Source organism: Seriola lalandi, unplaced genomic scaffold (assembly GCF_002814215.2).
Source record: "Seriola lalandi dorsalis isolate HSWRI2012SDOR001 ecotype SW California unplaced genomic scaffold, Sedor1 jcf7180002052955, whole genome shotgun sequence".
In the NCBI taxonomy this organism is placed as follows: domain Eukaryota; kingdom Metazoa; phylum Chordata; class Actinopteri; order Carangiformes; family Carangidae; genus Seriola; species Seriola lalandi.
The window spans coordinates 242,169-260,227 of NW_019523508.1; the positions used below are offsets into that span (position 1 = coordinate 242,169).

The 18,059-nt window shown below is 42.1% G+C and overlaps 2 protein-coding genes across 3 annotated transcripts; both read right to left on the bottom strand.

The window, feature by feature from the left end:
• Positions 1-4,445: 4,445 nt before the first annotated feature.
• On the bottom strand, positions 4,446-17,522 carry rad54b (RAD54 homolog B). 2 transcript variants are annotated; one of them, XM_023400820.2, is made up of 16 exons: positions 17,461-17,522; positions 16,187-16,365; positions 15,853-16,048; positions 10,247-10,495; positions 9,182-9,481; positions 8,793-8,955; positions 8,412-8,637; positions 7,976-8,062; positions 7,766-7,886; positions 7,547-7,686; positions 7,179-7,469; positions 6,799-6,962; positions 6,412-6,673; positions 5,374-5,440; positions 5,076-5,273; positions 4,446-4,995 (listed from the first exon to the last, which is right to left on the bottom strand). In XM_023400820.2, the coding sequence occupies exons 2-16, from the start codon at positions 16,331-16,333 to the stop codon at positions 4,772-4,774; spliced, it is 2,835 nt and encodes a 944-aa protein (XP_023256588.1). In that variant the 5' UTR covers positions 16,334-16,365; positions 17,461-17,522; the 3' UTR covers positions 4,446-4,771. The 2 variants fall into 2 exon arrangements, with proteins under 2 accessions (XP_023256588.1, XP_023256587.1); XM_023400819.2 differs by having other exon boundaries at positions 17,386-17,499.
• On the bottom strand, positions 10,857-15,844 carry LOC111650872 (fibrinogen silencer-binding protein). The gene is made up of 2 exons (XM_023400821.2): positions 12,846-15,844; positions 10,857-12,241 (listed from the first exon to the last, which is right to left on the bottom strand). Exons 1-2 carry the CDS (start codon positions 13,418-13,420, stop codon positions 11,686-11,688), a joined length of 1,131 nt encoding a protein of 376 aa, XP_023256589.1. The 5' UTR covers positions 13,421-15,844; the 3' UTR covers positions 10,857-11,685.
• Positions 17,523-18,059: the final 537 nt, after the last annotated feature.

Here is an 18,059-nt window from a genome sequence, read left to right on the forward strand (position 1 = left end):
CATTTTAATTTCTCAAAAAATAAGCAAAGCTCAAATGTAGTGGTTTGCAACCCAACAACCAAGGTACTGCCAACAGAGACAACAGCTTGCTCACTATTTAATTACATTGTGCAGAAATCAATAACTTTATTTATCCAAGGGAAAGATTTGTTGAGAGTAATGATCTCTTTTTCAAGAAGGCCCTTACACATTCACACATAGAAGCTGCTCAGAACAACCCCAGTCTGATCTGATGGGACTCCCCTGTGTAAAATAGACCTCTCATAGCTTTTAATGCGACCCATTCAACAGTGGAAAAGCCATTAAGATGGTGTGTAAGGCAAGTAATAATGCTACGTTTTGGCACCGTCTCTCAAAGGAAGAGTAGTAAAGGGTCACATACTTTATCTGTTTAAATTAATTTACTTGATACTATATTGTCAAACACTTCAGTTTAAATTGAGAAACCACTTCCTAAATAGGTTTAAAGGGTAAATAAATCTATAATAAATTTAAAAAAACAGCAACTAAGAGTCTGTACTTTTGCTCACATTCATCTGACATTCATCATCCAGACATCAGTCTCAGGAAAGCTCGAGACAGAGGCCATTTGAAGGCTATTATATCAACATTGAGAAGAAGCAGAGGAACTTTATGTTTGGGACTTTAACCTTCAGCTGCAGTGACCTTGGTTCAGACTTCTTTCACATGTGGGCGAAGTAGTTCATTATACAATCAAGTCAAAGCACAATCAAAGCAAGAGGTACTATTTTAACAGCACAAGACAGTAAGTTCAAGGAAGCTCAATCCAGGTCCACCTATACAATATGTATATATATATCTATATATATATAGATATATATAGATGTATGACAGCCTACAGCACGTGGGGCTTTAATGTTTAGCTCAGTGCAGAAAGTATTTATGCCACAGTCGCATTGAATTTTGTATTTTTGATGTAGATGAAGTGTTTTTAAACTTTATTCAATTTTCTATAGATGCTGCACATTTCAGGCAACAGATTGCACTTATTGATGACCGCAGCTGTGTTGAATACCAGGCCAGATGTCTTTCTGTGCCAACAACACCTAGCCTGACACTGCCTCACTTGCACCTAACTTCTCCTAAACTTTGTTTTGTACAAAATGCAAAAGGCATGAAAATTCCAAAGCAAATAAAAACTACACTCTCCATGCAAGCTAAATCTAGGGCTGCAACTGATTATTTTCATTATTGATTGATTTTATTGAGATTAACTGATTAATCATTTGGTCGATAAATGTCTCCAAATTGCTTTTATTGTCCAACAAACAATATAAAACCTAAAAATATTCAGTTTACTATGAGGTTAAACAATAAGTAAAAGGAAATACTCAGATTAGTGAAGCTGGAATAGTAGTGAGATAAAGGGAAAACAAAATAAAGGGAGAGTAATCTTAACGGTCGTCTTTGTCCTCAAAGAGTCTTTGTCCTCATTTTAAAATGAAATGGTGGTACAATCAATAAACCTCTGAACTATCTATAAAGAGAGCAGTGCAGATACGAACATGATGTTAGACATGAAATCCTCTGTGCTGTTGAGGATATCTAAACTCTCTCTCCCTAATAAACAGCTAGATCAGTCTGCTGACACTTAAGTATATCCAGTCCAGTGCTATCAATCCTGGAGACTACGTCTCGAAACCCTAAAGTACAGAAACAGCAGGTCTGCTCAAGACCTGCGAAGCTTGAGTGTCAATGAGTCTCAGACTGATACTGAATGAAATGGGAGAACTGTGACCTCATTAAAGGTTAATACCAGATGTTTCAAGATCTACAGTACATTCAGATCTTCCACAGAGGCCCTGGGATCACAGGGAATAAACTTCCAATCTGTTCAATTCAGTCTCGCCATCAAAACAACTGTATCCCTTTCTCCCCCTCCAGCAGTGGAAAGTCATTCATTCAATCCATACGCCAGGTCTTTGAGCTGACGCGGCTAAAGCGTACGGCTTAAAAGAGGGATTGGCGGTGCGGCCAGCAGCGGCTCCTAAGAGCTTTGCACAGACAGACAAATTCCGCCTCATGCACCCACCATCACATGGCCTCTGAGACTGTTAGAGAAGTGATTTGGATCAATATCCTGCTTGGACGAGTGACACTCGTCTGTCAGGCACGTGTCCCATACCAATAACAAAGAGCTGGGACACAAAATGTGATTGCTCTGAAACAACAAACAGCATCTTACATTGCCAAAGCCAGGCCAGGGCAGTAGCTGTAGTAAGTTGCTTGGTGACAGTTGCTATGCCACCACTGGTTTCAGTCTGAGCCTCTTTAATGTCTGGACTCATTGGCTTTGTGTCATGGTTAAGATGTGTTTCTTAGCCACGCTTTCTGCTCGGCTCTATGGATGGTCTGACAGTCAGTTGGTCCAAAACTTTGGTCCAGATTGCAATACCTCAACAGCATGGACTTTTCTACAGACATTCAAGGTGCCTAGAGCATGAATCCAAATAACTGTGGATGAATCCCTGATGTTTCCTCTTTTGCCACCATGAGGTTCACATTTGTGGTTTTGTGTGATGGATTGGAAGGACAGTCATGAAATCTGGTGCAGATATTTATGTTCCCCTGAGGAAAAATTGCAATCAATTTGATGATCCCTTCACTTTTCATCTACACCACTATCAAATACTTCAATTTGACTAAATGCTTGCAAAACAAAATTCCCTCAATCTCAGCTAAGATGTTGAATATGCTAAACATTGTACCTTCTTAATAGCAGCGTGTTAGCATTAGGACTGAATTGACTAGTCCATTAGTCCATCGGCAAGGGAAATGACAAGCAGCAAAGATCCCCAGCAGGATCTGAACCAAGGACTACGTAACCATGTGGGATCCCTGGGTCCTTTTTTAAGCAGAAAAGGACAAAAAACATTCACTGGTTTAAACACAATTCACACGTCACAATTATAACTCTTTTCTGGTATTGCTGGGCTTTTATGATAGTGAACTGAATATGTTTGGGTTCTGGACATCACGTTGGGCTGTGGGAATTCGCAATGGGCCTTGTTTTCACTATTTGCTGAAACTTTATGGACCAAACGATTTAAATGAATTTGATTAATTGATAACGACAATACTCCTTAGTTGCAGCACTAGTGAGCATGTTACCATGCTGACATTAGCATTTAGCTAAGCACTACTGTACCCAAGTACAATCTTACAAAGGCAAACCTAAACCGATGAGCTTCTTGAGGGCCTACATTGGATCCCGGACAGAAAACGACATAATTAATATATTAGGAAATATTTAAAGGTGCTATATGTTAAGTTGTCTGTGACGACAAATGTGTTTTCTTGGCAGGAGCGCGTGGTGGTGATAATGGTCGTCGACCGAGAGCTTCAGCCATCGTTGAAAGACAAGGTAAGAACACACCCTCCCATCAGCACTACGTCTTCATGCTCTCATGCTGAACCGAGGGCAGACTGGACACTACAGTGACTCACTATCGCAAAGCAGTATCATGAGCCGTGGTGATCCAGGGCTCGCTGGTTAACATGCAAACTTCACATGAGGCTGGAGACTTTGAAGCTTGGCCTAGAACTTGCATTAACAGTTTAAGTTCACACTTTGGCCACAGAGGAACAGCATGTGTCTGCATAACCGCCACACTGTCTCCAACACACTGCACACCCTGATAGGGAGCAGGGCTTCAACTGTCATATGCATAAAGGGAAAGTTTAACACCCGAGAGACCCAGTTATTGCACAACAAAGTTGCTTAATAATCACAGAGTGGCAATCATCCAATAACTAATAATTACCTTTTTTATGTAAAGACACACATTGTATTGGCGCTCAGTCAATCTGAAAGACCCAAACACAAATCACATGTGAAGTCAGGGCACGCACACACGCACGCACGCACACACACACACACACACACACACACACACACACACACACACACACACAGATGCACGCGCAGCAACACACAACTACATAACTCCCACGCAGCAGCTTTGTGTTGAAGAGCATGAACAGACTAGTGTTATCCAAAATAACAGACTGAACAGATTGCAGTATGTCCCACATCTAAAACCCAGCTGATTTACCAGACACTAATGTGTAAAGTCATTAGATAATAAACTGTGATATCAAAGCACAAAAAGTCAGGTAAACGCACTTGTCCTTGTAAACTTTCATTCTTCTATCAGATAGAATACTCACTATGCAGACAGCCAGAAACTACTTCCTTTTCAATGAATGGCTGTATACGCTTTGTCTCCATATCACCCATCGTCTGTCATGTAATCATGTCTCAGAACAACATCAATTTTCTGACACAGAAAATATCACTCTAGATGGACAAACAGGTGCCTCTCCTGCATGTTTATCTACAGTATGTGGATATAAAATACCAACCAACACCAACATACCAGCTCTTCTTTTCACAGCAAGAATTCATCAGTCAATAAGAAATGTTCAACTCTTTAAAAACCTGTTTATTACACACATTTCTTTTGAATGTCATTTATTTAATGACATTCTACAGCAAATGTCTTTGAATAAATAAAGAAAAACGAAGACGCTCGAGACAAGATACAGAATCTCACAAGCAATGTCATTTAAAACTGTTGGAAACTGTATTGCAGTTGTTGTCAAACTGTTAAACATGGGGCAGTTGTTGAGTGTTTGACCACATATTGTATCCAGGCTGCAGACAGAGCCCAGAGAGGCTGGAAACAAACATGTAGAAGAAATTTATGTGTGTGACTCATGTATATCTGAAGTGTAATCTAGTATGTGTTTACTGAGCTGTGTGAGAAATGGTGGTCTGGAAGGCGAATGTGATGTGGTTTCGTGCGTGATCAAGGTAAGGGTCTGAGAAGGTGTGTGTGTCACCAGAGAAATGTCTCCACTGCATCAACTCGGACATGCTGAGATGCTTCTGCGCCGTACCCCCTCTACGGTCACCCTGGCGACCGAGCTGGCATGACCTATCAGAGACTTGGTCCTCCTCCTCTGTGACAGCTGAGAATGAGGACAAAAGTGAGTTAATGAGTCTCAGTGAAGTCAAATAATGGTGTGAAATGGCATGTTTATGAGCCTACCCTGGACTGAGCCGTCCATGCTGCAGCTGCAGTTCAGCAGGTCGTGAGTTAGAGACGGAGTGTCCGTCAGGCTGAAAAGATCCCGCAGTTCATTGGTGGAGAAGCTTGTGTGCTCCGCCCCTTTGCCCAGGTCAACCACAGTCCCAGAAAGCCCCTGTTTGGACACCTGTCTCTGGAATATACGCTCCTCAATGGTACCTATGAGGAAGTGACACACCCAGGACATAAAACTGCAAATCAGTCTGATTTATATTATGCTGAATTTTCTGGCTCATTGTGTATGTTGGTGTATTCTGACCTGCAGTGAGGAGACGGTAGATGTGCACAGTCTTCTTCTGTCCATCTCTCCATACTCGCGCCATGGCCTAGACACAGTACAGAAGGTAAAGTTGCATTAGAGAATGACACACATGTACACAGTGCCACCTGGTGGATAGAGATATATATCAGCGTGTTACTGTATAGTCTGACGGCGCTTTCACACCTTTAGTTTGGCTCATTTGGTCTGGACCAGGGAAAAAGACCTACTGTTGTTCATATTCACATTGACTTTGAACATTGACATTGAAGACATCAAGAGCTCTGAGCATAAAGTCGAGTGGACTCACAGGTAACTCATTAACTGGACAGTTTTGGTGATGTCATTGTCAGGACACACCTAGGGAAATCAAACTGTCGTAATTAAGAGCTAGTTATTCTGCATTTTACTGCCTTTTATGTTTGTCTGTTTTCCGGTGTCACAAAAGTTTATTAGTTTAGATTGCAAGTGGACCTTTTTTTAATTAACAATAACTAGTAGGTGAGATCAAAAAAGGACAAACAAAGTTGGTTTTCATCATAATAATACCTGGGTGGGGTGTGCGGTCACGATCTTTCACTCAATTTTTAATGAGAAACTTCCAAAATACATGGATTAGAACAACACGCCTCTGTTGGAACTCATTTCTATTTTCCAACTGGTCGGGTAAAATCCCCATACTCGCCAGGCGATGCACATACAGTACTTGTTACTATGGTTACCAAATTATTTGTATGCATAGAACTCATGCTAAAATCACATCTCAATCTAAAATCATAAAATCCTGTGATTGATTTGCTTTCATACTGCTTTGAAGTGGACCTTTACAGGCGGCTTCAGTTTGATTGTTTCGAATAACAGCTATCACAACAGCCCAACAAACCCCACTAAACAGACAAACACACCAGAGTGACAGATTGGTGTAAAAGCATAATCAATATTTGTGTGTAGGAAAGACAGAGCAGCTAGGTCAAAGAAAACAGTGTTACAGACTTTGAACTTTGTTGGCATGACTCTGTGCTCATGTGTGCGTGTTACCTGAATGTCATTGGCAGGGTTCCAGTCAATATCATACAGCACCAGGTGGGACGCGCCGATCAGATTAAGCCCCACCCCTCCTGCTTTAGAGCTCAGCAGAAACACAAAGTTCTGAGAATAGGGGCTGTTAAAACTATCAACCAGCCGTTGTCTCTGGCTGGTGGGTGTTTGTCCATCTAGTCGGCAGAAGGTGTAGCCCATGTGCACACATAAGTCCTGGAGCAAGTCAAGTGTCTGAGTGTAGTTAGACACCACGACCACCCTGCAGGAGCAGAGATACACTGTCAAATCTGCAGATGCACAGTATATACATACAAAACTACACTCTACACTCATGTAAATACAAATCTGTCCCCCACACACACACACACACACACACACACACACCTGTCTGAAGGGCTGAGCTGTTTGATGGCAGTCAACATGTCTGACAGAACCAGCAGTTTTCCAGAATCAGCGGTGCTGAATCCTCCTGAAGAGTAGGATTCTGGGAAGAGATCAACCAGACCGTCGTACAATGAGCTCTCCATTGATCCGTGGTCTGTTCTCTCCTGAAAACAGGACATCAGAGTACTCACAGTTAGGACGGGGATTCGGCCAAATCTCCAGGCACACACACAAATGTAATTATTACCTTTACCACAGAATGTATTGCCCACAATGATACTCAGAGTTTAATAAATAACTACAACATAAGTCAAACGACTACGATCATTATGTTGTGAGACTACTGACACTCCCGTTCTGACTAATAAAAAACATGTAACCTTGACAGTAGAGTGGAGCAGACCAGGGTGGTTACAGAGCTTCTTCAGTGCAGTGATGCAGGCAAGGTGTGTGTGAGTTTGCGTGGAGCTCTGAAGGCAGGCTCTGAAGACTCGATGGCATAGGAGATGCCTGTAAAGCTCTAGCTGCAGAGGGGACGGGTCACAAAACAACGTCCAGTCCAGACGAGGAGGCAGGTAGCGGTTGATGATCTCCTGTGTCCGCCTCAGGATGAACATGCCAGTCAGACGTGAGAGCTCAGCTGCGCGCTCTTCTCCCAAAATCCTCTCCTCCTATTGGCAAAGAAAGATATGAGATATCTCTATACAAGGGATGCAGATTCACAGAAAAGAGACAGAGGGAGCATTACCTCTCTGCAGGACGGTTGTCTGGAACGTAGAATTGGCTCCTCATACACTTTCCTATAAGCAGTTGATGACCCGAGAATCCCTGGGTTAACAAAATCTATAATAGCATAGAACTCCTGCAGGTCGTTCTGTACTGGGGTGCCTTCAAAACACAAACACAATTTGTTAGAAAACCTTTACAAGAAGTCCTCCCATCTCTTTCAGTCACAGCGTGTGTGTACCTGTAAGTATGACCCTGCGATTACAGCTGAGGCTACTGAGAGCAGAGGACGTTTTGATGCTGCTGTTCTTTAATCTGTGACCCTCATCACAAATTACAAGACCAAACTCCACTTTTTGTACCTGGAAACACAAGAAAAATCAAATATAAAAAAATGTCTCAACTGGTGCATTTGAAACGAGCTTGAAAGCGGGACTTGAGGTGAACATACCTGCTCCAGGCAGCGCAGCAGCATCTCATAGCTGATCACTAGAACGCTGTGCAGAGGAGATAACACAAACTGCTCTATCCTGTGGTCCTATACATCAACCAAGAAGGGATATTAATTATTTAATGCATGCTAGATTAAGGTAAATGCTTGATTCTGACACATTTATAAAAAGGTATTAGGTTTCTCCAGTAAATCAATTAAACCAAGAAAAATCTGACCAGTGGATTATTACATAAAACAAAACTGTAAATGGAAGAAAAAGTTAATAATTGGAAGAAGCTCTTAAATGTAAAGCATAATTAGCTTACTTGTAATGAAAAGTGCTATATAAATAAAACTTTGGAACTTCTGATCTACTAGAAAATTTTCTGCTCACTTTGCTATCTTGCTACATCTTCATGTAAATCCAAAAAATAGGACCCCCCCCCTCCCTCACCTGATCCACAGTGAAAACGCAGATCCTCTCACGGCCCAGCCACTTGTTAAATTCTGCACCCCAGTTCTGAACTAGGCTGCCAGGTGTAACCACAAGGATACGCTTAGCAACTGGTCTCCCACCGTACGGCCCCTGCTTAAGCATGGTCCAGGACAGTGCCACGCTCTGCAGGGTCTTCCCCAGACCCATCTCATCAGCCAGGATAGCACCGTAGCGACCCACAGCCCTGAAGCACATACACCAAACAGATCAACACAATCCATTAGGAATGCTGATAATGGCCTGTGTTTACTCTTCCAGCTGTCAGGCTAAAACTGATTCATTTAGATGTTTCTTTAAACAAGCATTTGATAATACATGTTACAGGAACAGCTCCTTCACCTCATGCCCATGACACACTCATAGAGGAAGAGCAGGCCATCTCTCTGGTGGGGTCTCAGGTGAGTGGTCAGGTATGGGTCAACCACAACATCAACTACAGGAAGCCCAGACTTGTTATTAGACCACTGGTGGTTGGGGGATGGACGAGGCATCACCAGTGCACCTGAGGATGTGCAATATATACACAATATTTCTAAATTAAAAGTTTTCTATCACAGCAAAATTTGACAAAAAGCTTAATGTGATGACACATATTTGCAAGGCAAATGATATTAAGACCCTTTCAGAATATGCATCTATGCAAAACCACAGATGGGAGTTTGTGCATCCAGAATAATTAATTCATCCAGAATAACATCTTTTTCAAGTTTCTGATTTAGACTACATACCCGGTGCAAGGGGGTCATGGCGAGGTCTAGAGGTTTGTTCCTCCTCTGGTTTGGTTCCTGGATGCTCTGCTCTTCCTACCTGGGTTGGGGGGCAGAACGGTTTGGATGCAAAACAACGAGGAGGGGGTGGAGCTGACTTTATGTGTGGCTCCTCTTTCTCTATTTGGACCTCTTGGAAACAACGTCCCCTGGCAAAGTCCTCAGCAGAAATGATGCCCATCACCTCAACCTCCTTCCCACCGATCATCAGGGTCTGTCCCTCGGAGAGAGAGGCCAACTCTGACACCTTATAGCCACTACCTGCACACAAACATGCATAAACATCCCCACTGAATTGACTGTGTATATTGGGAGAAATGACCTACTACTGCTCTTCTCAGCAATTATATCGCTCTAAATGAGGGTTAAACTAAATGCCTGACTGATTATTTTTCATATCCACAAGTCTTGTAAGAGCAGTCATAGAAACAGATAGCCATGGAGAAAATATTCATAGCAACATAGAACAGTCATGTGTATTGTCACTGTTAGTCTCAGTGGTGTTATAGGTTCAGTAAACAAGCAGAGCATCTCCTCAAGAATGACAACAGCACAAATGAACAATGAATCTGATTAAGCTGTAAATTAGAACATACAACAAAACAAATAATGTTGTAAATAGTACAACACAGTAAAACACAGTTAGTTCCTTAGAACAAATGGATTATAAAAAATGTGATTGGTTGGCTACATCACTACATTACATACTATTGTGGTTTGGTTAGTAAAATCCAAAACCACAATAGGATGTAGTGCACAATATTTACTGTCAGCCATTTATCAAGATCAAGTGAGTGTCAAAATTCTGAGTGTGAAATGTATGTACTATACTGTATAGTATTAGTGTCCTCTCACAATGGAACAAAAAAGTTTTATTTACACAACTTAATTGCTACTACTGTACCACAACTTCTGGTATTAAGATTTGCTCAAATGCTGCAGGCAACATGAAGCAGCAGCTATACTGCTTTTTCAATAATCACACAAAATTTGACACACTGACTGAACAAACAAAAAAGGTCTCACCTTTTCCGATGTCCTTCCCCTCCATGTCTTTAAGTGTGGCTGTGCGCCCTCTTGTCACCAGGACAGCATCACCCTCCCAGCGCTTGTGTTTCTTCTTACTGGCCTTACACCACATCACGCTGAGGTAACGTGCTCCATCCTGAAGGCAGGCAGAGTCTGAGCCTGCAGCTCCATTAACACAGGCTGAGCCTGCAGGAGGCTGCGGGGTTTGAGGAGACTTGGGAGTCAACTGAGGAGAACCATTCACTCCTGCAGCACAAAGACAGTGAAAAAAAACCATCAGAATGAACTTAGACACAAGTCACAGAAGCCATCAGCAGAGGTCACTGTTGCACTGAGTCTACACTTCACACTAGACCTTCAACCAGGATGACAGTCCCCCTTCACATTCAAACACCTGGAGCCACGAGTGCTTGGCTCAGAATGAAAAAAAACAACATTTGACCGAGGAAGTTGTAGCAACATGCAACAGTGCAAATGTACGTTTATTTGGTTACCATGTAATCCTTTGCTACTAACATCTGTAACAATTATTAAAAATAAGACAAAAGACAGAACAGCTGATATCAGGGATGTCTGACATGTAATTAACACAACAACAGTAGAATACTGACCTTACATCTTTTTAATAGCAAACATATGGACAAACTGTAAAAGAAACTGACAACACTTATATACCAACATTACAATAGAATCAATGTTGTAATTACATACTTTAAATAACAGTAACATCACAAAACCAAAACCACATCTCCCTTCTTTTGTTCACCCAACTGTCCAATTCAGCAACCAAAAACAATTTCTGACTGACCTTGATGCACTGAATTTGTCGTTATTAGCATAATACATTAAGGCCTTTGAAAGTTTAACTTGTGCTCAAATCCTGGTACGTCTGAAAATTTCTCAATTGATCTGGAGTTTTCTTTTTTCTTAACTCACAAAATTAAAATGCCTACATTTTTTAAGTCTTATTTCTACAGACACCAGAATAGGTGGTGATTTTCAACAGGGCACTAAGCAATCTCCTTGATATGATCTGGTGCATACAGATGGGAGAAAAAGCACCAGCAGGGTACAAGTCAGTCACTACTACATATATTCCCTTCCAAAAGCTGGACTTTAACATTTATTTTACCTGTTTTGGCCCGTCACAGTGTCAGTAATGTGAGCATTTACACATTTTGTCATCTCTGCTGTCAATAAGTGCAGGAATGATGATGAATATCTAACCCTGATGAGCAACATGATGACTGATGGCAACAGAAGACAGCCCTGTCCTTCAATATTAAAACAGGCGATCAGTGTCTGTACGAGGCACTATGTTTCCAAAAGAAATTCAAGCTCTGAAACAGCTCTCAAACACAAAACTAATGAGAGTGATTGCTGCTCAGATTCTCTCTCTTTCCAACACTGGCAACAAATGTGTGTGTTCATGCTTGTTATAGAGGAATTGGCAGTCCGTGTCTCAGTCGCGCAGCCCTTAGTTTCTCCACTTTGATCTTGGCTCTCAGAAGTTCTTCCTCCAGTTCCTGCTTCCTCTTCAGCCCCTCCCTTTTCTCCTCCAGGTACAAGGCAACCTTTCTGTGATTGGCTAACACCAACTCGTGCTCCTCTTTGGCGAGGTGCAAAGGGCGAAACCTGTCGGGCTCGTGGTGAGGGTAGATGTCATTGGGGTAGAGGTCGTGGCGTAAGGGCAGCGGCGAGGTGGAGAGTGGGAGGTTAACAGAGGAAGGGGTGGGAGACAGGGATGCTTCGTAATCGTGGATGCTGCCCAAATCCTGCTCCCCCTCCTGCTCCTGGCCTCCATCCAGCCCTGGCCCTGTGTGCGTGGAGAGGATGGGTAGATCTGGCGGTGGTTTTACATCCTCTTCAGGGTCCAGCTGGACCACCTCATGGGGGATACTTGGGACAGCTGCTGAGTAATCCTGGAGTCCAGCCAGAGAAGAGCTGCTGCCAGGATGTTCAATTGGAGAGTTGTGCTTGCTGTATATTAATCTACAAATGGAAAGAAGGGTAAAAATAAGTGAAACTACAGTACTTAAACTACATTTACTGAGTGTCTACATCTGTTGGTGTTAATGCACACTCAATAAATCAATCATAGGATTAATTTATTAATCAGAGTGGACGCATAAATTACTAATTTTTTTTGGGCTGCTCGTAACAGTGGGTAAGCAAGTTCAAAACATAATTTAAGGTTCTAACATGTGATAAGTATTTGTCTCAAAACAGCACAACAAAAAATACTAATTGACAGATTAAACAATACCAAGTGCTGAGTATTTTCTGTGTGAATGTACACTAACCAAAGCACAAACTACTAACCAGTTACCAGTAAGTGACGGCAGGACATGCTGTATTTTCCCGTTCAGCCTGACGATGTACAGAGTGTGTGTATAGTGAGTGGGCTTGGGGAGGGTGAGTTCAGCCCCTCCCCTCCCTCATCCTCTAACAGTTGAATCAGTGTCATGACTACAAACTGTGTGGAGCTAAGGATGGATGTCTGCATTCACTAAAGTCTCGCCTGACTGTTGTGTTATCCTATAGGTTCTTTATTAAAAATGTGCACCTGTGTTCGTAGGCATATATCACATTGTACCTGCGCAGTGCCTGGTCCTTTTCGTGGATGGGCACATGGTGAAACAGGTGAGGGATCATCTCCATAATTCTCCTGGTTGGCTCGGAGATGCTCGCTCTATACTCTGGCTGGGCGTGTCTCCGCTGCATCACTTCCTGCTTGGCTGACTCCTTCAGTCTCTTGTAGAGAGTCCTGAGGCCCTGAGCGGTGCGATGGGGTCTGTCCCCTCCCAAGGCGTTGTACTGCTCAGCCACAGTGTCCCAGCACTTGTTCTTGTCCACGATGACTGCATGCTTGTTGGTGTGCTCCTCCAGGATGCGGATGTGAGGACGGACCAGCTTCAACAGGTCGAGCTTCTCAGAGAGGGTGAAGTTGGAGGAGCGAGCTTTACCCACCATACTGGACAGAAACACAGAGCTGGACGCCATCTTATAGCATAGCGGACTCACACAGACCAAGTCAGGCCTATGGTTGTCACCCCTCGGTAACCACACTCGGTACTGTGGCTCTCCACTCTTCCCACCTGTCTTTTCTTGTCCCTGCTGCTGGCTTCTCTTGGTCCACGGTGATAAAGCTACCACTGGTCTAACTCCCATGCATGTCTCATTTGGCTTCTCTTCTTCTTCTCTAAATCAAGAGTAAGCTATGTCTAACATGTGCATGGATTCATACACTACTTCTGGCTTCCCTCTCAGCTACGTTGCAAAACAAAAACAGGCTGTGCAGCACACAATAAGAATCAGGCTTAACTAGGCCAGCCTCGTTTAGGCCCCCGCCTACCGCGGAGGGCTTTGGATGAATTCCTCCCAGCTTAGGCTGACGTAGCTAAGCCGCTTAAGCCCAGCCCGACCTACTTACAGCTCGGTCTCTGTAAACCCCAAACCAAGCACAGCACAGAGCAGAGCACGGCCACACTGCCTCTACATTATAAGGCAAGGATGGCAGCTGCGGCTCTGTGTCCTGCACAAATGGGGGAAACAGTCTTCTGACAGCGTGTGACAGGTTATTGGAGGTCAGGAGTATATTTTCCTAAAGTGAGTGAGGTTTTGAAATAGCGCTGGCTTAACTAACTGAGTGGGGGAGGGGTTTGTGAGCGCGCGGCGCTGCGCATGCCCGTCAAAACAGTCTGGTGGATGGTTACAATACGTCGCAACTCGGAATTACAAATACCGATTGATATTATCACAGCACGTGTTCAGGGCGCGTGTGGAAACCGTGCCGAGCCACACGCAAAGTGTGTGAGCTGAATGTTTTCAGGGTGGAAAACAGAGGCACTAGTTGCTCTTGCAGACGAAGGGAGCGGTGGCTCACTGATCCCGAGCACAGTCCTAATCTGCCCGGCGCTGCCGCCGCACTACCCCGCTAATTTGCATAATGCTGGACCTGCTGTCACTCAACCTCAGACCGCTTGGTTTAACATCTATATTCAGTGTGTGTGTGTGTGTGTGTGTGTGTGTGTGTGTGTGTGTGTGTGTGTGTGTGTGTGTTTTATTATTAGCCACAGAGACGGGACAGTCAAGCAATGAGAAATGAGAGAGCGCTGTCACTCCGGTTCACTCCTCTCAGTAACACACCGTTATTTGTGTAAAAAAAGAAAATGGTGACAAACGAGGGAAATGAGGGACATTTAACTGGAGCACACGGGGCTTAAAATACAGTTCATTACCGTGCATTCAGATCAACTCAAAGCAACATCGACGCTATGTTGTTGTGACCATGTAGTTAATGTTTAATAGAAGAATCTGTCTGTGTGAGGATAAAAACGAAGTGGTCAGATCTTGGCTGTGGCTATGTATTTAAAACTGTCAGGGTTTGAGCACATGTAGGCTATTTATAAAGCTACTTTCTCATTTCTCTGATTCTGTAACGGTGTTTCTCTACAATGTATGCAGTGATTTGCATCAAATAGTTTACAGCTGAAATATGAATTTAGTAAAGAAATAAAACGCAACAGAGCAAACACATATTATATACGTCATGTCAATGATTATGATGACATTCCCTCCATTTACACAGCACAAGGTGGAAGACACTTGTGTAGGTAAACATCATGGAGTAGTGATACAGTGTCAATTAGAGCATTAATTATCGTATTATATTGTATATTTGGGTTTTTCTTGAGCAATGTACATGTACACTCAGTGTAAATAACCTAAAATAAAGACAATGGGTAATAAATCAGGCATAAGTCAACTGAGAAACATTAGTAACTAAATTACCCACATCTAATTGGAAATGAACTAGTTCCTGGATGCTCTAAATAAGCACTTGTAGCAGTAAACACACTATATATTCATCTTACAGTTGATGCTTGCATTGCTTTTTAAACACACAGGCTTGGATGATATTTAGCCCCCCCTCCATTAAACTGATTGCAAATTACATTTCTTGTTAAGGTCTCAGAGCTGGCGATTTAATATTTTTATTGAATATAAATGTCTTTAGTGAACACTTGAAGACACTCAGCAGCTATCATGGGAGGGAAATGATAACTTGTGACAGAGAATATACACATTTGTTGAGAAATTAAAAGAACTAAACGTATATTTACAATGTCAGTACACGTGAGATCAGTCACAACTTTTTCCAGTTATGATGTTTTCCAGCTTCTGCATGACATTTTGAGAGTTAATATGGTATCAATATGAGTTGTGAATATGCATTCCCCCAACTCTCACAAACAGTACTTCATACAACCATGTGATATCAGTATTACTGTAACAGGCACCTGAAGTTCCCGCAAATACAAATTTGAAAAGTGATTATCATGCCAGTTATTTTGTTATATAAACACAACTTTCATTTCCTTTGCATTGTTATTTGCCTGAAGAAGACTTGTGCTGGGACAAAATGCCACTCAATGACACATAAAGGAGTTTTAGGTTGCAGGTGCCTTTCTATTTTCTCAGATATTTTTTGTATCCTGCACACACCAACTTCGCCTCAACTTGTTGGTGCATTACAATCTGCAAATAGCTAATGTTGCACACAGCAGGTATTGTTTCAGCCATAAATCATTGCGTCTTACCTGCTGGTCTGTTGTCTTCTGCGTAGTCTCTGGTGCCAGCGTCAGAATATTCTGTCTCCTCCTCATTTTCCTTACTTTCTGTTGCACTGAGAATACGAGCCAGAGCCCTGGACAAGGCCGGAGCAGCCTGTCCAGCTTTCGGCTGGACATCACAGCCCGTCTTACTCTGAGCAGGTGCTGCTAGACTTCTCTGAACCTACATGACAAGAGGAGAAAAAAAAAAAAATTATAATTGGAGGGAATTTGAAACGACACTGGATGATGTATGAAGATGATGGGAATCAAATGAATACTGAAAGATCGGATTGCAGGTAAAACGTTGTGAATAATTTACCTTTTCCAGAGCATTGACTAATCCAGGTTTCGGGGTCAGGGGCTTGGACTCAGCCACGTGAGATGAAGTAGACGCTCCAGGAGGCACAAATCGAGGCTTTTTCACTGCATTTCCAAGGAGCTGGCTGGGAGCTGCTGAGCGCCTCATTCTTATAATGGTATCCCACAATAATCTGTCTCCTAAAGAAAGAAAGCAATGACTATCAACACAATAATTAATTGTAGCAGCTAATTAGATCATAACAAACCCATTATCATATCTGCTAACTCAGTAGTCCAGGAACATCCAAGTATTTTTTAAGAGGCTCTGACAAAATGAGAAAGAACATCGTTTTCCGTTTACTAATCAGTACAGTGAGCTGTGTATAAGGTAGATTAGTAGATCTCTTTATTGTTCACACCCATCTAAGTCGGTGTTTCCTCTGTAATAATTCGATATTAATAACCTTTGTCCACAACAGAGATAAGGTTTAGTGGTGTATACATTTTTAACTAGCTTAGACACAGGAGAATCAACATACATCCTAATATTTAGAGTTAATGTGCGGTATTATTTCACGAAAAACTAATTGATTACAACTTCGACACAGGCTCGATCTCTTTAACAACTTATCACACACATATACCAAACGCTGTTTTTGTTGCATCTTCAAAAATACAACTCATATATACATTTCTCTCCTATTTCGTGTCACTGTATAGACACCACTTCACCACTTATCTTATTTAGCATTTAACATTTTATTAACACATACAGTATATGACAGTATTTATTTTTTTTAAAAAAAGTAAAAAAGTAAAACCTATTTATAGTGACAACATTCTATAAAAGTATAAAAGAGAAATATGTCTCAAAATCTGTACTATGTGAACCGTGAAGTCAACCACGGATTTTTTTTGGAGATAAAACTAATGCGACCCATTCAATCTTAATTTTCTCATAGAGCGATTCTAAACAAAGGCTTTGTACCCTTTCAACATGTCTCAACAATCTTTAACATGGAAAAAAAACAGCCGGCGACCGCAGGTTAACAACAATATCTCATCAACCTCTGTAGCGACATTAACCTGTTACATCGCTTTGGCAGGTTAGCAAGCGAGCTAACTCGCTAGCAACAAACACTCGCTGACACTGTTGACACGGTCTAAACTCGGCTGTAATATCATGTTAGATAACGTGTGACAACGTGTCATACATACCCAGGCGAACTAAAAGTTTGATGAAGACATTTAAGGTCACAAATTCTCACTTAATTCCAACTAAACTCATCTTACTTTTTCTTTCCTAGCACTCGACTCTGTTCCGTTTCTCCCGCTGAATGGTTTGAAGAACCTGATTGGTTGCGCCCCCGTCAAGGGGCGTGGTCAACGAGAGTGGGATGTGTTTGATATCTAATGTCACCAGAGTTTATGCGCTGACATCCTCATTGGATTTTCAGCAACCCGCCGATCCCTGAATTGTAAATCGAGCGCACCTAGCATGTTCCAGTCAACTGACCTCACTTCATCCCTTCAGCACCAACGTACACAGAGGAAATGATTAGGAAATGTAAATACGATGAGTTTGTTGTGAATTTGAGGGGATCTTTAGTTATTTCGGCTTCGAATATAATTATAGTTCCGCACTGTTCCTTGCAAAATTGTTGTTAAGGAGACACTAATGATGTTTAGTTGAATTAATCATATTAAACAGTTTTACAGTCTTTTGTTGTTGGAAAAGTAACTAAATACATTAATTTATACTTATGTACAATTCTGAGGTACAGGGGCTTCTCTTGAGTATTTTGATTTAATGCTTTATTGCCTACTTCAATTTCACTAGAGTTCAGAGGGGAATAGTGTGCATCAAGAGCATAAAAACATAGGAAACATGG